Genomic DNA, 25,537 nt, shown 5'->3' on the forward strand with positions numbered 1-25,537 from the left:
CTTTTAGGTACCCCTGGAGAGAAAGGTGTACCAGGTGTATCAGGCACTCCAGGTGTTACAGGCCTTCCAGGATCAAAAGGTGAAAAGGGGATAAAGGGAGATCAGGGTGTACCCGGCATTGGCTTTCCAGGGCTTCCTGGTGAAAAGGTACTGTACTTGTTCTTCTGAATGGACTACAGTTCCATTGTGTCTGTGCCAGCTTATTGGCTGTGCTGATGTTGTTCATTTTGAGATTGGCAGAGAGAGAGAGAGAGAAGACCTATGCATTCTGTAGATGTTTATTGGTCTTAGCCAACAGAGATGCACTTCAGTTCCAAACAGAAGGGAAGAAGCAGGCATGGGTTTGGAAATAGGCCGGAGACGGAAAGCGAAGAGGATATAAGGAACTGAGAGAGGGAAATGTGGACTAAGAAAGCTGCAGAGTAGCTGGTGGAGCCCAGTGGCGTTCCTAGGAGGGGTGGTGGGGGCGGTCCGCCCCGGGTGCATGCCGCTGGGGGGGGGGGGGGCGCGCGTGCCTATCCGTCGTTCGTTCCATGGAACGAACGATGGACAGGCGCGCGCGGCACCCCCCCCCAGCGGCGTGCACCCGGGCGGGGGTTCTTTCGCCAGGGGGGGGGTCACGCTGCATCCGGGGGGCACTGCACCCGTGGGGGCGGGGCGCATTGGCGATCCGCCCAGGGTGTTAGCCCCCCCCCCTAGGAACGCCACTGGTGGAGCCTGTCCTGCAAACTAGTAAAGACTGGAGGGAAATAAATATTGAGGCAAGAAGAAGGAAAGGGATTTTGGAAGGGGAAAGGGAGATGAGGCACTGGAAGAGGGGGCTGGGTGAAAAGTTTGGAGGGGAAGGGACTAGAGGATGGAATAATACACCTGTGTGTCAAGCTCCAAGCGTGTGATTTTACAATTTGCTAAATTTGAATTTCTCCATATCTTTTAGTATAAAAATGCGAAACTTACCTGTTTCTGATTTAGGTCTGAGAGGTTGGAAAATTAGTTTGTAAAATGTAGCCATTTTTGAATTAGAGGAGGACACCATTCTGTCCATCAGAAAAATGTCTCTGTGAACTAGTATACCAGTTCTTCTGAAATATGACAGACAGAAAGAATTGGAGCCCTGATCTTATTTGCTGTACTTCAGAAAAATCTAGAACATGTTCTTTATGATCTAAATGGCTCCCATTTGTCCAGTGTTCTTCTGGCATAGTCAAGTTATACTGCTCTGTTATGGAGTGCTAGTTTTGCTTCCTGGATGGTCTTTTACCCCTCCCCCCCCCCCATCTACAGTAGGTATGCTGCATAGGCAAGCACTCATACTGCAACATGATGGCTAATGATGTTTGACAAGAAATTGTTGTTCTCAGGGAGGTAAGTGTTGTGTTTTATTATCTCAGGAAGCTCAAATATTGAGGATAGGAATTACATGCTTACTGGTGAAATAAGAAGATGATATGGAATAGTCAGTGGTGTACCTAGGTTGGCTGCCACCCGGGATGGGTTGCCGCTACGCCCCCTCCTTCGACGCATCGTGACCCTCTCTCCCTGGCACATCACCCCCCCCCCCCCCCCCCCCGCAGTTGCACAGCTGTCGGCTCTGCCGGTGTCCTGCCCTGGAACAGAAAGTAACGTCAGAGGGGGCAGGGAACCAGCAGAGCCAACAGCCACGTGCTCCCCCTTGCTGTCTGCACCACCCAAAATGGCGCTATTGGGAATAGTACAACTAAACCAAATGTTGAAACAGCATTTTTTGATGCAAGTTACAATTTGACTTTGGTATCATAAGGACATAGTGCAGTGATGAGTCTGTTTATATCGTTTTTGTTATTTCCTTGTATTTGTTAGTAATTGCTATGTTTTATTATTATTATCTGTACTATAATTAAAAGCACTTCCAATGTTCTGAAGCTGACTCCTTGGCATCACGCAAGTGAAGGGTTCATAAGGTTCGTTAGCTCCGTAAATGTGTAATCATCTTTCTCGGCCCCGCCCCCGCAACTCTGATAGGTCCGCCGCCCTCAACGTCAACACGTTTTGATGTTTGCAATGTCATCACGTTATGACATCGAGTGCAGCAGTCCTATCAGAGAAGCGAGGGCGGGGCCGAGAGAGATGGTTACAGATTTCGGAAGGTAACAAAACTTACTAACCACTTCAATGAAGCCACGGAGTCAGCTTCACAACGTTGCAGGTGCGTTCTCTAAAACTACACAGCTCACAAATATACAAATTAAAAATCAAAGGGTGCATAGAAGGGGGGGGGAGAGGGGGGGAAACTACCCTGGAACTGGGAGGGAGGGAGAGGGGGGCAAAGACCCTGGAACTGGTGGGTGGGGGTGGGGCCACGACATTGGAACTTGGAGGGGGGCCAGGTGGACCCTGGAACTGGGTGGGGGGGCCCTGGCACACATTCTCATTCTCACACACACACACAATCACAGCTCCCTAATTTTTCAATTAAACATCGCAGGGTGGATGGAGGGGGGAACAGGGGGGAAACTACCCTGGAACTGGGAGGGAGGAAGAGAGGGGGGGCGACGACCCAGGAACTGGATGGATGGGTGGGTGGGAGGGTGGGAGGGAGGGCGGACCCAGGAAATTGGAAGGGGGCCAGGCGGACCATGAAACTGGGAGGGAGGGGGAGAGGGGGGCAACAACTCAGGAACTGGATGGGTGGGTGGGAGGGAGGGAGGGCAGACTCTGTAACTTGGAGGCGGGGCGCACTCTGGAACTTGGAAGGGGTGGCGGGCGGACACTGAAACTGGGAGGCAGGGAAGGAGGGGGCCCCTGGCACACACTCTCATTCTCACACACACTCGCACACAGTCTCACTCTCTCTGTCACACACACTCACACATTCACTCTCTCTCTATCACACACTCACTGTCACATAAACTCTGTAAAACCCATACACTCCGAGGAAAACCTTGCTAGCGCTCGTTTCATTGGTGTCAGAAAAGGGCCTTTTTTCCTAGTTATATATGTTTATTTTGTACTCTGCTCTGGGTAAGAATAGTATATAAATGGTAATAAATGAAATGAAATGAAAAGCCATTCGAATATTAAAAAGTGGAGAAATGTGAATCCTGAGAGTGGTAAAGGTTGGACTAAAAGGAGAGTGCTTTAAGAATTACTTGTAGGTATTTTTGATAAATAAAAGTAACTTGCCAAAGCTTTGAGTTTCGCAAAACCTAATGAAAATGTTATAACCCAGAAGGGTAATTTTATAAAGTAATTGAGCATATAAAACAGCAATTTAAGCATACTACTCTCATTTACTCAAAGTTGCCTCCTGTAGAATAACAAATAGCAGAAAAGTACAAACTATGGTTTCAAGTTGCACACTTTGCTGGTGGGCATATGTTTGGGTGGAGCACTGATGAAGTGTGCAAATATGAAAATTAGAGAATATTAAAATTCAGAGCTTGACAAATCCCGGGTCCCAGGTCACCATGGGGCCTAATCATTTCATCCTGGCGCCTGGGATTTCATATCCCAATATTCTTTTTCTTATTGCAGTAGTGCCTGTAACTGCTGCTCTCCACCCTGCATGGCGATCGAACTCAGCATATACATGAGCCTCGTGGTGCAGGAGGTTTGAGAAGTCTCTCAGGACTTGAAAGCGCTAGACTTCCCCAACTAAGTGCACCCTGCGGCTCAAGTATATGCAGAGCCTGATCGACGTGCAGGGCAGAGAGAAGCAGTTTGTAATGAGTGAAGGCTGGATGGGTGGTGGGGGAGCACAAGAGGTTGGGTGAAGACTGGATTGGCGGGACACAAAAGAGACTGGGTAAAGATGGGGGGGGGGGGGGGCGGTTGAGAAGAGACAGGTTGGGGAGGTTATGAGAAGAGAGGCTGGGGGGAGGGGCGTTATCAAAAGAGGCTGAGGCTGGGGGGAGGGGCGTAATCAAAAGAGGCTGTTGAGCACCCAGGCTATAATGATAGGTGAAACAAAGAGGCAGTTGCCTCTGTGCTTCACCTATCTAGAGAATGGATGCTGTCACACAGCTGACAGCATGCAATGGGAAGGGAGACTATTGACTTCTGCAGCTGATTAGAAGAGGCACCTTAAGGAACTGATTTATTAAAGTTTCTTTGCCCACAGACACAAAATAGGGGAAAAAAAATCTTATTAAGTCAATTTCTAAAAGAGCTACTGCTAATCTGGGAGGGGGTTACAAACCTCCTTCTCCCCCAACTTCACTAGGACAATGTTGGAAGGGTGGGAAAGGAGAAGCGAGAAAGGTCTTAGAATCTGGCTCCTAAAGTTTTGAGCTGACTCCCAGATTTCATGAAATTTGCCAAGGCCTGCTATAATTTATGCATGTTCTGGTTAACATCTAGGTGCAGACATTTACACCAGTTAGAGGGCTGGTGTATGTAATCATACCTTAATGTAAGCATGCTTTCTGCCACTTACATTACTGTTCTATACAGAAAAGTAGACACAGTCTTTTCTTCATGGAATAGGCTTGAAATGGGCGCCTGCATATTCTTGTATCCTAGACGCCCTGTTATAGAATTACCCTCATGCACCTATGACCATACTTTATAAAATACATATATTTGTGCCTATGCTTAATGGTAGTTTCATGCATACCTTCAGATTCTATATATGGCACCCACATTTGGGCACGCACATTGCTGAAATTGGTTGACAAGTTCTTAACCATCAATAATTAGGTGCCACCAACCAATTATTGATGTTAATTGCCACTTATTAAAATTTCTGCATGCATCTTGCTGCGCACAGTTCTGTAAGGCACGTCGCCTGATTCCCATATAGCGTTTCAGAAAAAAGGGGGCATGAACGTGTCAGGGGCATTCTAAAAATTTACACATGTAGTTATAGAATACTAGGTTAAACACGCCTAACTTAGGCGCCAGCATTTATACCAGGCTTCAGCAGCTTTAAGTCTGGCTCACAAAGTTAGTTGCGGGAATTTGTGTTATATGCTATTCTATTAATGGCATACATTTTTTATGGAATAGCGATTAGCTCAGATTTTTTTATAGAATTTCCAGCTTAAAGTTACACTTGCCTTGGAGGAGACATACAGATGTGCACCTACTTTCTGTAGGGTAATTTTATTAAGGCGCCTATGGCGTATTTATGAAGCAGGCACAATATACAGTGGTGGAAATAAGTATTTGATCCCTTGCTGATTTTGTAAGTTTGCCCACTGACAAAGACATGAGCAGCCCATAATTGAAGGGTAGGTTATTGGTAACAGTGAGAGATAGCACATCACAAATTAAATCCGGAAAATCACATTGTGGAAAGTATATGAATTTATTTGCATTCTGCAGAGGGAAATAAGTATTTGATCCCCCACCAACCAGTAAGTGATCTGGCCCCTACAGACCAGGTAGATGCTCCAAATCAACTCGTTACCTGCATGACAGACAGCTGTCGGCAATGGTCACCTGTATGAAAGACACCTGTCCACAGACTCAGTGAATCAGTCAGACTCTAACCTCTACAAAATGGCCAAGAGCAAGGAGCTGTCTAAGGATGTCAGGGACAAGATCATACACCTGCACAAGGCTGGAATGGGCTACAAAACCATCAGTAAGACGCTGGGCGAGAAGGAGACAACTGTTGGTGCCATAGTAAGAAAATGGAAGAAGTACAAAATGACTGTCAATCGACAAAGATCTGGGGCTCCACGCAAAATCTCACCTCGTGGGGTATCCTTGATCATGAGGAAGGTTAGAAATCAGCCTACAACTACAAGGGGGGAACTTGTCAATGATCTCAAGGCAGCTGGGACCACTGTCACCACGAAAACCATTGGTAACACATTACGACATAACGGATTGCAATCCTGCAGTGCCCGCAAGGTCCCCCTGCTCCGGAAGGCACATGTGACGGCCCGTCTGAAGTTTGCCAGTGAACACCTGGATGATGCCGAGAGTGATTGGGAGAAGGTGCTGTGGTCAGATGAGACAAAAATTGAGCTCTTTGGCATGAACTCAACTCGCCGTGTTTGGAGGAAGAGAAATGCTGCCTATGACCCAAAGAACACCGTCCCCACTGTCAAGCATGGAGGTGGAAATGTTATGTTTTGGGGGTGTTTCTCTGCTAAGGGCACAGGACTACTTCACCGCATCAATGGGAGAATGGATGGGGCCATGTACCGTACAATTCTGAGTGACAACCTCCTTCCCTCCGCCAGGGCCTTAAAAATGGGTCGTGGCTGGGTCTTCCAGCATGACAATGACCCAAAACATACAGCCAAGGCAACAAAGGAGTGGCTCAGGAAGAAGCACATTAGGGTCATGGAGTGGCCTAGCCAGTCACCAGACCTTAATCCCATTGAAAACTTATGGAGGGAGCTGAAGCTGCGAGTTGCCAAGCGACAGCCCAGAACTCTTAATGATTTAGAGATGATCTGCAAAGAGGAGTGGACCAAAATTCCTCCTGACATGTGTGCAAACCTCATCATCAACTACAGAAGACGTCTGACCGCTGTGCTTGCCAACAAGGGTTTTGCCACCAAGTATTAGGTCTTGTTTGCCAGAGGGATTAAATACTTATTTCCCTCTGCAGAATGCAAATAAATTCATATACTTTCCACAATGTGATTTTCCGGATTTAATTTGTGATGTGCTATCTCTCACTGTTACCAATAACCTACCCTTCAATTATGGGCTGCTCATGTCTTTGTCAGTGGGCAAACTTACAAAATCAGCAAGGGATCAAATACTTATTTCCACCACTGTATTTCAGTGGCCTAGCCACAGAAGGGGGTCTTGGGGGCTGGTTTCAGGCCCTCTCTAGAATTGCAGCACCCCTTTACCCCTTTAGCAGCGTGAGGAAGAAGGGAGCTGCAGCACTGTATTTATTTGTCTGACGGAGTTTCGGCATCCCCGCTAGCAAAGGTATGCTTGGCGGGTGCAGGAGGAGGGGGAGAGACAGCAGAGGAGGAAGCAATGCATTGCCCCCACCCAGTACACCTTGGGCACCCTCAAAATTAAAGGGCTGGCTACGCCCCTGATATATTCCTCTATGCGCTTCTTCTGCACATTAGCCCTGTTATAAAATTATCCTCCATGTGTACTATTAAAACAGATGTATCATGATCGTTTCACTTCTTTAGTGGTCTTGTTTCATTTCCTTGACGTTTTGCATCTGTGGGCTATCTGTAGGGTGCGCCAGGAGAAGAGGGTCCCCGAGGTGATTCTGGAGAGAGAGGTTACAAAGGTGATGTTGGGATTCCAGGATTTCCAGGTTCTCCTGGTGTTAAAGGGACTGTTGGAGCTCCAGGGTTTCAAGGCAGGTGGTGTTTTTTTTTGCTTTCTTTGCATGGTGTAAATTAAAACTGTACAAGCAGTAGAAAGATGAGGATATCAAACCATTTTCTTTTTAATAGGTAGCCCAGGACTTCCAGGAGAAAAAGGCGTCAAGGGTTTCCCTGGCACGGATGGCACTGAAGGAGCAAAAGGACAACCAGGTAAAGAATAGAACTTGTGAAAATTGTCAGAGGACTTTAAACTGTGCTAAATAGAATAGACTTGGAGTTGTGACCCTAGATTCTTGACTTCCAGGGAGTTTGTGGGCTAGTATTACAATCAGGAGGTTGACTACTTTGCCTGTTGGTGGTTCCTGTTTCTGAGACTTTCATGAGATTTTAGCAATACTCATGATGCTTGCAGACTCAGGGTACATTGTTTCTACAGCCTTGGAAAGAGATTTTCAAAGGGAAAAGACCCAGGGTAGATCATATTTGGGGGCCTGCAAACTCTGTTTCAAAAGGAAACTCCTTGCATCATTTCCCTTTAGATATAAAATATTGGCTGGCCTGCTGGCACCACTGCTAATAATGGGGTCCTTTTACTAATACAGCAATAGGGGGTGTGTCAGGGGCAGAGAGTGGGTGTTCCCAAGCCAAGCAGTTGGTGCATCTTCATTACTGCACGCTAACTGGTTAGATCACGGATGACATGGGAGCCCTTTCTGCCTAAAAATAGGTGTTGGTAAGTGCCCCGCGGTAATTTTTTTTAAATGGCTGCACACTAGTGGCAGCATTAGTGGATGAAGACAAGAACAGTATTACCACAACTAATATTTCTTTGGAAGATGTGATCCTTTATAAAAAATTCAATGTGGCCAGGTTTTACCCTAAGGCTGAGTCAGGGGTACAACAATACAGCAAATCCCAATTTCAAACACAGGGTTATTTGAGTTATAGAATACAACAGCAATAGCTGTGCTGTAATGCTGTGCGATGAATATTATGAGATCATTTTTACATTGCTGTTGTTTTCTGTAACTCAAATAACCCTGTGTTCAACATTGGGATTTGCTGTATTATTGTACCCTTGACTGAGCTTGAGGGCGAAAAGTGGCCACTTCAGGTTTTTAATAAAGGATCAGATCAGGGCCAGCTCAAGAGACCTTAGCGCCCTGAGACAATTTTTGGTTTGGTGCCCCCCATTGACATGCCCGCCCGCCGATCCTCCCTCCCAGCCTGCCTTTAAAGGCAGTTTTCCCCTCCTGAATACCGACAGTGTTTTACCTAAGACTACCCGCATCAGCCCCTGCGTCTTCCCTCTGCCACACTCCTGTGGAAACAGGAAGTTATGTCAAAGGAGGGGTGCGGCAGAAGGAAGACGCTGGGGCTGATGTGGTAGCATTAGGTGAAACACTGTCTGTGTTTGGGAGGGGAAAACTGTCTTTAAAGGTAGATGGGGGAAGGTGGCCTGAGACAAAGAAAGGAAGGGGGTTGCCGGCTCTTCTTTTTTCCCTGCATATGAAACACTTCCAGGTAAGCTCTGGGCCGGCTTAACCTATAGGGCCAGTGACATCACAGGCTCAGATGTTTCGCACCCTTTATCTCTGGCACCCTGGGCCAGAGCCTCACCTGGTCCACAGGTTAAGCCAGTTCTGTGGTAATACTGTTCCTTGTCTTCTGGATTTTCATATTACTAAGCCTCTGTGGTTTTCATCAACATTAGTGCTGCACAGCCATTAAAGAATTAAATAGAAAAAAGGCTATTTAAAGAAATGTGGTAAAATGGCCTTACCACAGCTTAGTAAAAGGACCCCTTTGTGTCTGTGGATTTTGTATCCATAACTTAGACCATGCATGGGAATTTCAAAATAAAACCACAACTTGTAATTCAGAGGTTCAAATTGTTCACAAGTTGTATAAAAATTAGCTCCTGGAAAACACCGGTCTTTTCCCTAGTATCCAGCTTCATCTAGGCCTTTCCAGAAAGTTCTCCTTTAATTTCAATACTGCAATAAGATAGGAAGTCCTCCAAAACTTCTTTAATCCATCAGGTACTTTATTTCACTCAGTCTTCATTTTAGTTTGGGGTACTTGCCAGCTTAGTAGGTTTGGGACCCCTGACATCTCCTCCCCTTGGTATAGTTTTCTCTCACATTCTAGTCATTATCCCCTGTCCCACAGCTGTCATGCACAGGTAGCAGGTGTTTTCCTGTGAACTGGAAATCCACCCTATCGTTTTCATATCTATATACCTTAGCGGTTCAGTAATGCTTCCACATAAGTACAACCCATGTAGTCCGAGTCAGACATTTGCTCTTCCTCGGGTACCCCATTTTCATAGGAGTGGGTTTCTCAAACCTCTCAAGTCTGGCCAGGAGCTCCATCCATTACATACTGTCTACAGACCCGGGGGGGGGAGGGGTTGCTCATCTACAGGGCTTTCTTCTTCATTAACCCTGCCCCTGCATAACCTCCTATGCACTTGTGATCTTCCCTCAACTCCCCTTACACTCCAGCCCAGGAATTCCTTATCTCCTGGTATACTCTTCGGATGCCCGAACAATTGTCTGGTTATGACAAAAGTACAGATATTTTCAACTACAGAGAGGATAATTTCAGCCATCTGTTTCACTTGGGTAACTGCTTAGTTACTTAGGTAAAAATATTCTGAAAGTTATCCTCATAATTGGAATGTTACATCTATGTAACATATATTATATTTATTTATTTATCTGTTGCATTTGTATCCCACATTTTCACACCTTTTTGTAGGCTTAATGTGGCTTACATTATGCTGTAATGGCGATCGCCATTTCCGGAATGAGAAATACAAAGTGGTATTGCATTAAAGTTCATAAATGATAGAGTAAGTTAGACAATCAGTTCATTTCTGGCATGAGAAATAAAGTGGTAGTGCGTTAACGTTCATTAGTGACAGAGTTAATGAAGCAGTCAAGTGTAGAGAGTTTGGTTTTGTCTAGTTCTGGTAGAGTTTTGTTGTCTAGTATTTAGGATGGATCATTTTGGTATGTCTTTTTGAACAGGTTAGTTTTTGTAGTTTTCGGAAGATTGTTAGGCCGTGCATTGTTTTTATGACATTTGGTAGTGCATTCCATAGTTGCGTGCTAATGTAGGAGAAGCTAGATGCATATGTTGATTTATATTTAAGTCCTTTGCAACTGGGGTAGTGGAGATTCAAGGATGTGCGTGCTATTCTTAGTTGTATTTTTCATATGGCTTTCTAGTGTGAGATTTCAGTCAATTGTAACTCCGAGACTTTTCAGGCTGTCCGAAACAGGAAGGGTGTAGTCTGGGGTGTTTATAGTGGTGGGTTTGTTCGTGTTATATTGTAATGAGAGGATGAGATATTGTGTTTTTTCTGCGTTGAGGTTTAGTTGGAATGCATCTGCCCATGAATTCATTATTTGGAGGCTGTGTTTAATTTCATTTGTGATTTCTGTTAGATCATGTTTGAACGGGATGTAGATTGTGACATTGTCAGCGTAGATGTAAGGATTGAGGCCTTGGTTGGATAGCGATTTGGCTAGGGGTGTCATCATTAGGTTGAAAAGGGTTGGTGAGAGTGGTGATCCTTGGGGTACTCCGCATTCAGGTTTCCATGGTGATGATGTATTCAAATTTGATATCAATTGGTATGTTCTTGCGGTTAGGAAGCCATTGATCCATCTCAGTACGCTTCCTCCAATCCCGAAGTATTCTAGGATGTTCAATAGTATTTTATGGCTAACCGGGCTGTAGTTGGTTATGCCATTCGCTTTTTTCTTCGAATCTTTGGGTATTTGGGTGAGTAGTATATTTCCTTTATCCTTAGGGAAGAGTCCATATTGTAACATGTAGTTTAGGTATGACGTCAGGTCTGTTATGAAGTGTTGAGGGGCAGATTTTAATAGGTTGTTGGGACATATGTCCAATTTGCAGTGGGATTTGGCGAACCTGTTGATTACTTGGGTGACGGTTTCGCCGGTTAGTAGATCGAAGTTTGTCCAGATTCGGTCTGCTGGGTATTCATTGGAGATTGGGTCCAGACAGTCAATGAATTTTTCGTGGTCGGTGGTATTAAGTGGTAACATGAATCGTAGTTTTATAATTTTCTCGTTGAAGTATTTAGTAAGGCTGTCTGTTGATGGGATGTCTGTGTTGGTTGTGGTAACCGGTGTGGTGGCAAGTAGTTTGTTCACGAGTTGGAAAGGTTTATGTGTGTCTTTGTAGTCTGGCCCTATTTTGGTTTTGTAGTATGACCTTTTGGTTTGTCTTATTGTATATTTGTATTTTCTTTGCATTTGTTGTCATGCGTTAAGTGTGTATTCATCTTTCATTTTTTCCGTGCTCGTTCAAGTCTCCTAACTTGTGTTTTTAATTTTTTCAGTTCTTCGTTAAACCATGGTATCGAGATGTGTCTTCATGAGGTTCTTGTTTGTAATGGTGCAATTTTGTTTAATATGCTCCTGCATCTGTTGGCCCACTTTAGGAGGTAGTGTTTGGAGTCTGTTTATGCTATCCATTCGTTCTTGTAGATCTGTTGCCAGAATGTTACAGGGTCAATTTGGCCTCTCGTGGTGTAGGTTGTACGTTCTTGCTTCTGGTATGAGCCTTTTTTTCGCCATTGTAGGGATAGGTTTAGTTTGTGGTGGTCTGACCATGGTATGTCTGTCCATTTTGTAGCTGTTAGTATTAGGTTAAATCTGAGGACAGTTTGTGTGTGATGAGGTCAAGTGTGTGTCCTTTAATATGGGTTGCTTGCATATTAGGCCAGTTGAAGTCCCATAGTTGGAGGAAATCCTTACATTCACGTGCATTGGTTGCGTTAGCGTCTTATAGGTGTAGGTTTATGTCCCCTATTATAAGTAGATTGGAGCTAGATACAGGTATTTGATATGAAATCCATGAAGTGTGGTTGGCATTCTTGCCAGTTACCTGGTGGTCTATAAAACAAGACAACATTTAGGTGGTCAAGCAAGGTAGTACGGTAGATTCTAACTGAGGCAATTTCAAGTTGTGGTGTTATAGACTCGGCTGTTGTTGTTACGGTGAAGTGGGATCTATAGATTAGTGCAATGCCTCCTCTTCTTTTTCCTTTTCTTGTCCAGTGAGTGATTTTGTAGCCTGGGGGGCATAGATCTAAGATTATGGGGTCCTTATGATCGTGGATCCAGGTTGCGCTGATGAATAGTAGATCAAGGTTGTCTGCCGTGATCCAGTCTGTTATTATTGTTGTTTTGTTTACTAATGATCTGGCGTTTATGTATCCCATTTGAATTCTTTGGTAGGGGTCAGCTGGGTTCAAGGTTGTGTTGATTTTTGTTAGTTTTCTATTTTCCTGTGGTGTGGGTTTGTTGTGTCCTTTCTTTCCTTTGTATTGATTTTGTCCGCATATGGTAGTTCTTCCATTGTTTTGGTTGTTCTTATTTTGGTGATGTGTATTGTATCTGGGTAGTCTGTTGAGCTTGTGTATTGTGGGTATGCTGTTGGTGTCCGTGAGGGGGGTGGTTAGTGTGTGGTGAATTACGGATAGTGAGTAAATTATTAGGAGCAGTTTGGTGGTTTTCGTTTTGGTGTTATTTTGCTTTGGGTTGTTAGATGGTCGGGTATGATGGTTGTGGTGTTGGTCCTTGTTCGTAGGATGGTGTTTGTGCAGTCTATAGTGGCTTTGATACTCTGTGGTGATGGTGAGCGGGTTGATTGATTAAGAGTGACAGATTTACTCACAGTTAGATGTGCGGTCCTAGAGTTGTATCAGTGGTCGGGTGTAGTGGTCTCTGGAGTGGTGGTTGTTGTCCAGGATGAGCAGATAGCTGGGGCAGGTTGGGCAGTTCAGGGCTAGGTGATAGGAGAGCACGGCTTCCAGCTTGGGTAGATTCAAGCTAGAATGAATTATTAATACGGTGTTTCCCTGGAGAGGAGCATGTGTTGGTTCTGCTGTAGACTTTGCTGCCGAGAGCGCTGCATTGGTGACCGGCAGTCGCCGGTCGTCTCCTCTTTGTTCTCGGCAATTCTCCATATCACCGCTCCACGCAGTTGCAAATTTTACTGCAGTTTAATATACTCAACACAAGAGGTTAGTAACTTCCATGATAGATAAATAACACAACTTTCATTAAGCCTCACAAGCTATATTTATTCTGTTTCTTGGGAGCGTTGGGCTGCTAACACATGGCCCAGTGCTCCCAGGGGCATCTTAAAGGGGCTGGGAGTTAAAGAACTCCTGCATGGACCCCCCTCTCCACTCTGGAGAATTCCTCCTGAAGACATCCCCATCTCTGGATTTCCCTTCATAGCCCCAAGACGACTCTTGAGCTCCACCTGAAGACAGTCTCTCCCCCCTCCTTGAAAGAACACCATTGCTGTATCCTCCCAAATATAGACTCTATGCCCCGGCCCCAACAAGATATACCCTTGGACCTTCAAACACGCAAACATCCCCCACCCCTGGGTTTCTCTGGTGTCTAATGACTGGGGCAGATTATTCCCCCAACATATGTAACTGATTGCAAAGGCAGTATATTACTGTGCATAATCATATCACAAGGTACGATATCTCTAATATTTCAAATAAAAATGATTTGACTGGCAGAAAAACAAATTTTAAATTAACTTTATTTTTATAGCAAATTCTTTGGGATTTTTGACCCAAGGACTATTTGTAATTACAATAAAATAGCAAGATCCGTGGTTCAGTAAAGAAATCCAGTTCACTTTGTAAAGGGCTGAAAACACTGGATCCTTGATCTGATGCCTGACAAGGCAATCAGGTTGTGTACCGAAATCCTTTAACACTCACTTTGTTGTACATTGTTTTTCAGATCTGGAAAATTAAAAACAACCCAACCAAACGAACAAACAAACCTTTGCTCTAGTCCACAGTGCTTAAATTGCTGGACCATGAGGCCAGATGTTCATGGATGCTTAAAACTGTTTAACACATGCAGATAGCAACAGCACTATCTATCGAAGGCAGCACCCTAGAATACCAAATACTTACTGACATTGATTGTTCCCCTTCATAATTTTTTCTCTATCTCTCTCTTCTGTGCATCACCACTCAGCAGCTAGATTTTAACCCTTATTCTCCCAGTCTCTTGCTCTCTAGTGCTCGGTGCATTCCTGTCCTTGCCTCAGAGACAGGAGTACCCTTCTGGAGGTCTCCTGGAAGGTGGACCTTCGAGTAAATCTTTTCTCCTCCCCGGGCAGAACCCCAGGCAAGAAAACCTCCGGCTACTAAATAAGTATTAGACTTAATAAATGTTTATTCAAATTATCAAAGAAGCCAATAAGTAATTATTGAAATATTAAAAATAAAATCTCAATAGATATAATATGTAGCAAATAAACAGAGTTTTCCCTGGGAGCTGTCAATATGTCCACCTTCTTGTGTAGACACATTGAGGCTCGCCATCCTCAATTCTTTTTCCTCTTATATACCTTTCTTTAGTATCTTTATTACCCTTCCTACCTAATGAATATGCATCTTTCCAAAACATTCTATTTCCTTTTATGGTGAATCTTGTTCCAGCACTTTCTCTCATCTTCCAACTCCTATCATTTATTCCCTCATTGCATGGATAGTTAGGGCCTGTCATGTACATAAGCATAAGTATTAATTAGATAATGGTTTGACCTATGTCCTTGCCATGCATAGTCATTATGCTAATGCCCCCACCCTCTTGCTGAAGCTACAATTTCACCCAAACCCACTTATTTCTCCTTTTGATTGTTTATCTGGATACTGCAGGTAACCTTAGTCATAGGGGTCTCTGGCTCTTAGTTGCTTATCACAAGTTAATATAGGCCAAGTTAGCATAGGCCAAATGCCAAACCACACATTTCTACAGCCTTAGAAGGATAGTTACCAGAAAAAAATACATTTCTAGCTGTCTTGCAATTCCAGGTCTGCTCCCAGCTCAAGAAAAGCAAAATAGCTATATTAAAATAAAAACTAGAAATATGGAGGGTTTGCACCTTGCCATGGCCTCTGTGATATACATCAGTTTCTCTCTTTTCACATGTCAGCTACCTATGAGTTTTCCATCTTCCACTCTCACCACTCATCAGCCCTCATGTATCTTTCTCTAAATCTCAATCCCTTACTAACCCTTGCTCGTTACCTGTCACTGTGTCCCTCCTGGCATCCAGCTACTTTCTTCTTTCTCTGTTACCCAGTTTCCTCAGTCCTTTCTCTCACACTCTTCTCAGATATGTTCCTTTTGTCCATTTCTTTACAGTGACTCTCAACTCTTCTACAGTCCCTCCATATCTTTCAGATCATCTCTTCAGCCCCCTTCCTCCAGTCTTTTTCCTTCTCACACTTTCCTCTTCCTTCTCACTTCCTTTTGTCCATTCTGATCCCTTCTCACCACCTCCCTCTTTCCTTCCATTCTGACCTCTTCCTCCAGTCCACTCCACTCTCACTCTCTCTCCTTCTCCTTCTCACCCTCAGCCTTATCTCATTGCCCCTCCAAAGTCCCTGCATTATCCGCCAGCCCCCTCCTCCCAGCCCCAACATCAGACCCATCTGCATAGGTGAGTGGTTCCCAAATGTGTCTTGGGATCCCCCAACCAATCTTGCTTTCATGCAATCTGCAATGCATATGCTAGAGAAAAATTATTTGCTTGTATTGTCTCCATTGCATACAAATTTATCACATGAATATTCATTGCAGATAGTCTGAAAACTCAACAGGCTGTGGGATCCCCTAGGGCAGGTTTGGAAATCACTATTAAAGAAAAAAATTTGAGTCCAAAAATGCATGTTTATTTTCCCTGTTGAAATTTAGTATAAATGAACCAATAAGTATACAGTTACTCTTATTTTATATCCTTAGTATGAAATGTGTTCCTTTTAGGTGAGCCTGGCTTGTCAGGACTACCTGGCCTCATTGGTGAAAAGGGTGAGCGAGGTTATGATGGAATCTCTGGGACACCTGGTGAGAAGGGGGATCCAGGTAAGAGCACAGTTATTTATTGACCTTCTTTCAGTAGATAAAAGTAACTATGCAGATACGAGTAAGAAAAAGGTCCCCTGGAAAGAGAATGGTGAAAGACAGTCACCAGAATTTGGGTTAGTTTCAATATCCCATGGCCCATCAAATTAAGCTTCATGGCAATCTAGCCAGTTCATGACAGTTTAGTCCACTTTGACATTCCAAACGGGCACCACATGGCAGTATACAGAATGGGTATGATGTGGGTAAACAAGAACAGTCTTCAAAGACAGTTTTGATATACCTTAGAAGAGGGAGGGACATTATTGTTGTATTTGCTAATTAGCTGCAATGTAACTGAATGTGCCCTATCCTAATCAAAGTTCTACTTAGTTGACGATCATGTGCATGGCTATCTGTAGAAAAAAGGATCTGAGACTCATTCCTAGGTTTAATTTTCTTCCATTGGTCCTTTAAAATAGCTTCTCTAAAAGCTTGTCTATACAGATTCTAATGATGAGATGTCACTGCAACATCATCATTCCATATCAAAACCAATATTCAAACATTGGATGATTTGTCCAGCTGTGTTTGTATAAAGCCTTGATGTCATTCTGAGAACTTGACATATTAAAAGAGGAACAGTAGACATGCTCCTGTTGCAGCTGGGGTTGTGAAACAAAGTCCTCTGTTTGGCAATGTGGGAATTACTTCTGTCTAATAAAACATTATTGAATTAGGTATTACAATTTACAATGTGTCTGTGGACTGTGTACTTGTTTTGATATGGAATGAAGACGTTACAGTGAAATCTATTAATTGGAAGTTGGAATAATCAACAAGTTTTTTGAAGGACAAATTAAAGAAAATGTAACCCCTTTAAAAATTTTTGTAGGTTTTAGTGTGAGGTCCTTTTTTTCTCCTCTTAATGAATAATATACTACTTTTAGTCTGTTTAGTAAAAGCAATTTCCTCTAAAACAGAGCAAAGTTTTAGACTGGTTGGTTGAATATTGCTTTGCTTTTCCTCATTTTTGTGTCACATTTTTGCCTGTAGATGGTGCCATTTTAAACCCAATAATATCTTATTTTTTTCTGGGACACTATTTATTTATTTAGATTTTTCTCACACCTTTTTCAGTAGTAGCTCAACGTGAGTTACATTCAGGTACACTGGATATTTCTTTATCCCAGGAGAGCTCACAATTATTATTATTATTAGCATTTGTATAGCGCTACCAGACGCACGCAGCGCTGAACACCTGACACAGAGAGAGACAGTCCCTGCTCAATAGAGCTTACAATCTAAAATACGGACAGACAAGACAAATAAGGGCGAGGGAAGTATTGGGTGAGAAGAAGCAAGGGGGGAGTGCAAATGAATACTGGCTAGGGGCCAAAAGCAGTGGTGAATCTAAGTTTGCACCTGAGGCAATGGAGGGGTTAAGTGACTTGCCCAAGATCACAAGCAGCAGCAGTGGGATTTGAACTGGCCACCTCTGGATTGCAAGACTCATGCTCTAACCACTAGGCCACTACCCTGATAATATGGACTAAATAATTGTAATTGTTTACTGGCCATTGATGGAGGAAATATTTTTGAATCATGATTCATCAACTTTAAGAATAATTGTTTTTGGTATTATGGCTAATTATTCTCTTATCTCTTGAAAATGCAAAATAAGAGTATTCTATAAGCCGACACTTTTCAAAGGAAATTGAAGATTTTGGGCTTTATTTTAAAATGTGATAATGCACACACAGTGACAAATTGACAACTTCTTTCATTGGTCTGCATTGCTTTTGGCTGTAGCGGATTCCATCCTGCATTTTACCAGTCTTATTTTAACTCGAGATGAAATCCCAAACAGAATAGAGTAGATTCAAGAAAGAGTGCCACAGTTTAGGCACTGGGATGATACATGCTAAGCGTGAATTCTATAATGGAAGTTCTGCGCAGAATTGTCATTATAGAATAGTAGCATAAGCCCACAGTGTTGCGCCTAACTTTAAGTGAGAGTATTTCCACCATGTCAAGGCTGCTGTAAGTTTTCACACCTAACTGTTGTCAGGCACATAGGGCTAGATTCTATATAAGGCGCTTGAAAAATCCACGTGGGAAAAAAACACCTAGGTGTATGCTCTAAAGTACACCAAAATTTTATAGAATAGGCTTAAAGGTCCACGAGATTTATAGAATTTGCCGAGCGGCTCTCCACGCAACCAAATTTGGTTGCGTCCAATTAGGCCAGGTTTTACTTGGTGTAAATCCCAATGTCTATGTTAGGCGCAGATTGGGTGTACTCTGTAATAATGCTCATAGATTGTAGAAACGCCCATGCCCTACCCCTTTTCACCCATGTGACTTAGAATGTAGGCACATCATGTTATAGAATATACTTTGGAGGAGATTCTATATATGGTGCCTAAAGAAATCAGCGCTGAAATCAGTGCCGACCAAGCATATTCTATAATTGGTGCCTAGATTTAGACGTCAATTATAGAATATGCTTAGTTCATATGTCAGTGCCTAAATCTACGCACATCCATTTACACCAATGAAAACTTGGTGCAAATCCCAGCGTATAGATTTAGGTGTAAATTTTGGAATGCCCACGAACACCCATTTCCCCACCTATAACCATGCCCCTTTTTGCCTACATGCATTAGAAGTCCAGCACACATCATTACAGAATATGCTTATGAGTTGTGCGCCTAAATTCTAATCAGTGCCAATTAATGCTCATTATTGCTTGTTAAGTGCTGTTATCAGCGCTCATTAGCTTGTTAAGCTTGTTAAGGTACGTGCATTGTTATAGAATCCACACTGATTTAGCGAGTTGTGCACGTAAATCTCAATTAATGCCTATTAGTGCTGTTAATTGCTTAACATCCAATTAACAGTGCTGATTAGCTAGTTAACCAATTAAGTTATGTGCATAGTTATAGACTATGCTTTGATTTCCACACAGAAATTAAGGCGCCATATATAGAATCCAGGGGTCAGCTCCTAGTATTCTATAATCTGCACACCTAACTCTTAGACATAACCTGACCCGCCCTTGCCCCTCCCATATCCACACCCCTTGAAGTAGCGTGTGAAGGAATCAGTGCACACAACTTCTAGAATATTTATTTATTTATCAAGTTTATTTCCCTCATTATCCACACAATGTAAGTGACTAAGGGCAGCTGTGCGCAGAAATGCTAATTAGCACCAATTAACACCAATTTAAGCCTACAATTGACTGTTAGCGCCAATTAAATCAATTATTAAAGTAAGTTGTACATGCAGCTGCCTTTTCAATTGTGAAGCACTGCGTACGACTGGTAGCGCTATAGAAATGATTTGTAGTAGTAGTAGTATAACTTGTATGCACAAATTTGCGAACGCAAGTTTATAGCCTCAAATCAGAGTAGTCTAGTGGTTAGTGCTGTGGACTTTGATCCTGGGGAACTGGGTTTGATTCCCACTGCAGCTCTTTGTGACCCTGGGTATGTTACTTAACCCTCTGTTGCCCCAGGTACAAATAAGTACCTGTATATACAATGTGAATCACTTTGAATGTAGTTGCAAAAGGAAAGGCAGTATATCAAGTCTGTTTCCCTTTGTTACATTGAAATATTTTTAAAACAAATAGGAGGAAATATTTTTTCACTCAACGAGTGGTCGGGCTCTAGAACTCTTTGCCGGAGGATGTGGTAACAGCAGTTAGTATATCTAAGTTTAAAATGGTTTGGACAAATTCCTGGAGGAAATGTCTATAGTCTGCTATTGAGACAGACATGGGAAGCAACTGCTTGCCCTTGGATTTGTAGTATGGAGTGTTGCCACGATTTGGGTTTCTGCCAGGTACTTGTGACCTGTGCCGATTTCAGTGCCCAGCTTTGGGTGCCAGAACTTACACCTGCTGAAACTAGGCATAATTCCCAGCTCCCAATTTAGGCGCACATCCCCAGTATTCTATAACACTGCATGGCCACACCCCTTTTTAGATTATGCACTATGCCCTCTATATATGGCACCTTGAATTGTGCGCACTAATTTGGCCGCATGGCAAAATTGCACGCACATCTTAATTGATTAACAAGCCAATCAGCACCTATAATTCATACTTAACAACCAATTAGTGGCACTAATTAGCTTTAATTAGAATTTACAAGCACAACTTCCTAGGCATATTGTATTACTTAGTGCATGTAAATTCTAATGTGCACAGTCGAAAAGGGGGCGTGGAATTGGCGGGTTATGGGCGTTTGAAAAAACTATGCATACTAACTATTATAGAATACACCCGATCTAGGCCTAACTGATTTTCAGTGGCATAAATAAGTGTGCCTAGATTTTAGGCGCAAGAACGGCGCATGAGCGTATTCTATAAACTGTACCTAACTTTCGGCGAAGTTTATAGAATCACACTAATTGTGTGGTTTTATGAGGCAGGTTTTTAAGGCGCCATATATAGAATTTCCACCTATGGGATTTGGGGGCACATTGTAATTGAACGGCACGTAGCAAGATGTATGCACAATTATTGGCATTAATTGGCTCAGTAGCCAATTTAGCTGGGCGCTCATCTTGGATTGTGCCCAATTTTGGGCGCCATATGTAATCCGGGGATTATTGTTTATTAGGAATTTGCTGTACCACCTTCTTCTGTCGAACAGGTCAAAGCAGTTCACATACTAAAATTATATAGAAAATGAAAAGAACTGCATTTAAGACAGGAAGGAGACACAGTTATTCTAGAAAATATAGTAAAGGCATAATTCTAGGTTCCCTGTTATTGAATTGCCATTTAAGTGACTGCTCTACTCCTCTTTAATTGTATTACCATTCCATTGCAATATGTTGATTTGAATGTTTTCCATCTTTTAAGCTTATTTTGGCTTGATTTCCTTTTCCACTTCTAAACAACCAAAGGGGTTTACATCATTCATTACAAAACAATATAGCCATATAAAATAATGAATATGTTCCAATAATAAAAAGTTCCTGATACTTACTGACCCCCCATCCCTTACTCTTCTTAGGGTCACATCACAGAACTAAAAAATGTCACTCCCTTCCAAAAGTACAGGCAATATCTTTATTTATAGATTACTAGAAGAATCTCACAAACACTATCGACATCTGTAACATCCCCTCCCCCCTTCACCCGAGTATGTGGACTATGCACTAGTGTATGAATGTGCATTCTATCATTTGCCAATAGATATCACTTCCTAACAAGTATAATATTTGAATAGATGATCCTTTTGGTTTTGTTTTGTTTTTTTATTTATTTTAGAGGCCGACCGAATTTCGGGTATGGTGCCAAAACAAGCCCAAAATCCTTTTTCTGCCCAGTTTCAGCTAAAAGGCTATAGTCATGGTTTCAGTTTTGACCAAAATTGACCATGTATTTTCAGTGCAAGCCGAAAATTGTGCTTTGTCCTGTTTTTCTTCCTCCGAACAGGAGTTGCCTCTCTCCACCCACCAGTAGATGCCCCCCTCGAGCCTATCTTTACAATCCCTGACAGTCTAGTGGTTTAGCAAACTATAACAGAAACCCTAATTAGAACTTTAAAGTATTAGAAATATTCTCATTTACTCATATTGTATAAATAATTACTTTTTGTAAAAAGCTCAATAAAAAGTCTAGTGGTGTAGTCAGGGCAGGAATGATCCCCAGTTGCTCTTGCCTATGCTGGCTCTGCTCTCAAATTGGCTTTGCCATTACCTCTAGTGGCAATCTCGCGAGAGGTTGCTCTTTGTCTTGTCTTTAGGAAAGGGGGAGAGGGATGGGATTTGATATATCTCCTTTCTGTGATTACAGTCAAAGTGGTTTACATATTTTAAACAGGTACTTACTTGCCCAGAGTCACAAGGAGCTGTAGTGGGAATTGAATCTGGTTCCCCTGGTTCTCAGGCCACCACACTAACTATTAAATGGTTACCTTAGAAAGAGTCATAAAATGTATGACCTGTGATGCTCATTTCTATATTCTTATTGTTTACTAGTGTTCATAACCATTCACTTTTGTTTTTAGGTATTCCTGGGCGAGGACTTCCAGGACATCAAGGGCTAAAGGGAGACAAAGGTGAATATTTTAATATTTAATAAAAGAACATTTAAGGAAAGCATCTATGATTTCACAATATATTCTATAGATTGTTACATCCAGCATAGCATTCTAGACAAAGACTGTTGTTTACAACATATGTTAGCACAAGGGCAGCCATCTCTTTCAACACATACTTTAGAATAAATAATGCATAGTTAGATTGGATTAAGGTGGATATAAGATCTGTCTGAAATCGCAAATCAAAATGCACAAATTTCCCTTGCTTCTAATCAGGAAATTTTTAATCACCGGTGTACTCATGGCCTAAAAAATGAAGTATGTTATCCTAATGGAATATTTGTTATCTGTTCTCACAGTCCATTCAGATACTGTACCTTATACATTATTTCATGTTCTGCTGTCTAAAGAATGCAGTTCAAAATGCATTAAGGTAGAAGTTTGTTTCACTGATCTACACAGCATACTCTACACTTTCAATGTGAAAGAATAATTGTAGAAAGATTAATAAAATAATGAAGAAAAGAACCAAAATGTTTTACCTGCACAGTCTTACCTTTACATTCTTTGTCATAGTAAACCCAAATTAGATCAGTTTCCACAAACTGCCATAACAAGGCTTTTGTAGTAAGTTACCAAGATCCCACCTGTATCTAGTCACAGTAGCTGAGCTGATTCAAATTCTCCTGGATGAAGAATCAATTTGTTTCTGTAGTATGAAATGAATTTGAAGCAAAGGCCTAAACGCTCTGAACATAGAGCTGAAATTTTTTCAAAGGTACAGAGTGGAGGAAGGCTATAAGAAGGTTTTAGTATGTTTGAATATCCACTGAGGGTGTCAGCCTATCATTGTAAAGTGGAAGCAGTTTAGTACCACCAAAACACTGCCTTAATGAAGCTGACCCTTCAAAGTCAGTAGGTGTAGATTAAGGAAACTGCTGAGGAAGGTCACTGTGAGGCCTGAGGCCTAAGATTACTTTAAGAAAACATCAACAACAACAAAATAAACTGCTGTGGTCTCTGGCTGACAGTGGAGAAAATGCTGATTGTTCAGCAATTTCATAATTAGTCCACAAACAAGGCTTGTATGGGAGGATGGAAAGAAGGACACCACTGCTGAAGAAAAAAAACAAACTCATGCTGCATAGCATTTGGAAAGAAACACATGGAGGGGGAAGGTTTTGTGGTCTGATGAGACCAAAGTGGTACTTTTGTCTCAGTGCTAACTGATATGTGGGGTGTAAAACTGTACATCACCCTGCCAACAGTCTTTATAGTAAAGTATGGTGGTGATAGAATTATGTTCTAGGGATGCTTTGAAGGAGGGGGAGAGATGGATGGAATAAATTACAGGAAACATGAAGACAGCACAACAGAATCCAAAACAGAGTCTGGGTTGGAGACAGAATCTTGAATAGAAATATTACTTATAAAAATAAATAAAAAGTCTGACATGGTAACGTTTTGCCAAAATTGTCTGCATCAGGGGGTGATATACACATCTAATGAATCAAGAACTATTGTCTTCTCAAATAAATGTACCATCAAACACTGATAAACTGGACAGCTTTCTTGTAGTTTGCATAGTATAGAAATATAAATCCTGATGTAAATTATAGGCAGGTCTCAGAGGAAAGCCTGTTCCATAGACCTGTTTGCCATAGACATGGGACTGAGGAGAAAATTCATGTTTCAGCAAGACAATTGTCTAAGCATAAAGCAAAAACAACAATGGAGTGGCTCAGCAACAAGAAAGTGAATGTCCTTGAGTGGTCCAGTCAAATCCAGACCTGAGTCCAACACAAAAATATCTGTGGCAAGATTTGAAGACTGCAGCCCACAGATGTTGAAAATTCTGCTGCACGACTAATTCTGCTGCCAGTGTCGTTATGCACATATTAGTCCTCTCCTCAAGTCACTTCACTGGCTTTCTATCCATTTCTGCATGCAGTTCAAACTCCTCTTATTGACCTATAAGTGCATTCACTCTGTAGCTCCTCAGTACCTCTCCACTCTCATCTCTCCCTACATTCCTCCCCGGGAACTCAGTTCACTGGGTAAATCTCTCTTAACTGCACCCTTCTCCTCCACTGCTAACTCCAGACTCTGTTCCTTTTATCTTGCTGCACCATATGCCTGGAATAGACATCAAGCTCCATCTCTGGCCAAATCTAAGCTAAAAGCCCACCTTTTTGATGCTGCTTTTAACTCCTAAACCTTATTCACTTGTTCAGAAACCTTATTTTATTATCCTCACTTTAATATTCCCTTATCTCTTGTTTGTCCTGTTTGTCTGTCCTAATTAGATTGTAAGCTCTGTCAAGCAGGGACTGTCTCTTCATGTTCAAGTGTACAGCGCTGTGTACGTCTAGTAGCGCTTTAGAAATGATAAGTAGTAGATAACCCCGATCAACTTGAAAAGGTCTGAGTTATTTTGCCAAGAAAAAATGGACAAATACTTCACCATCCCACTGTGCAAAGGTGCTAGTTACATATCCTAAATATCATATTTGTGCCATGGCAGCAGAATGGGCTTCTACCAAGTATCAGGTCAAAGGGTGTGAAACCTTATGTAAGTAAGGCTTTTTTATGTTGGTTTCCTGTTCATAACTACTTTTTAAATATTTCTGTAAATGCTCTTTCACATTGAAGATGTTGAATATAGTGTAGAGATCAGTGAAACAAACTCCTAATTTAATGCATCTTGAGTTGTATTTTGCAGACAGCAAAACATGAAAAGTACACAATGGTGCAAAGACTTTTGCAAGGCCCTGAGTATAATCTATTAAATAACGTATGATAAATTCCTTCATTGAAATGAAGACATGCTGCAGATGGGTGACTTAAACATGTGAATGGTAATAGTATAAACCATTTTCATTCCTACATCATTGTTTCAGGAGAGTAAATGTGGTCTTATACAAGTAGGTAACGCTTAAAAGTACACATGGTGCAAGCCAGCATTTACTTTTCCAGTAGGTATGCATAGGGGCAGAATTTGGATTCACAATTTACATGTGTATTTTAAACATGTGTAATGTATATGCTAGCATTTAAATCTGCTCTTGAGCAGGATTCAGTAAATGGTGCTGAAAAGTCAGTACTGAAAAACTTGAGTGCTAACTGCCGGATTCTATATAGCGATCCTAGAGATCCGCACCAAAATCCAAGCTTATTCTATAATTATGCACATAATTTGGCTTAACAAGCTAATCAGCATTGAAAACAGCACTTAACAAGCAATAATGAGCACTAATTGGTAATAATTAGAATTTACGCGCACAACTCACTAAGCGTATTC

General features: G+C 42.2%; 1 protein-coding gene across 1 annotated transcript in view; it reads left to right on the top strand.

Moving 5' to 3' along the window:
* The window catches only part of COL4A1 (collagen type IV alpha 1 chain), a 363,110-nt gene that overhangs the window by 289,930 nt on the left and 47,643 nt on the right, over window positions 1-25,537 (top strand). The window contains exons 37-41 of the mRNA XM_030201564.1: window positions 8-147; window positions 7,147-7,273; window positions 7,371-7,451; window positions 16,094-16,192; window positions 22,204-22,254. Of these exons, the coding sequence (XP_030057424.1) occupies window positions 8-147; window positions 7,147-7,273; window positions 7,371-7,451; window positions 16,094-16,192; window positions 22,204-22,254 (498 nt within the window). The remainder of the gene's footprint in view (window positions 1-7; window positions 148-7,146; window positions 7,274-7,370; window positions 7,452-16,093; window positions 16,193-22,203; window positions 22,255-25,537) is intronic.

This window comes from Microcaecilia unicolor, chromosome 4 (genome assembly GCF_901765095.1).
Source record: "Microcaecilia unicolor chromosome 4, aMicUni1.1, whole genome shotgun sequence".
NCBI classification, from domain to species: Eukaryota; Metazoa; Chordata; class Amphibia; order Gymnophiona; family Siphonopidae; genus Microcaecilia; species Microcaecilia unicolor.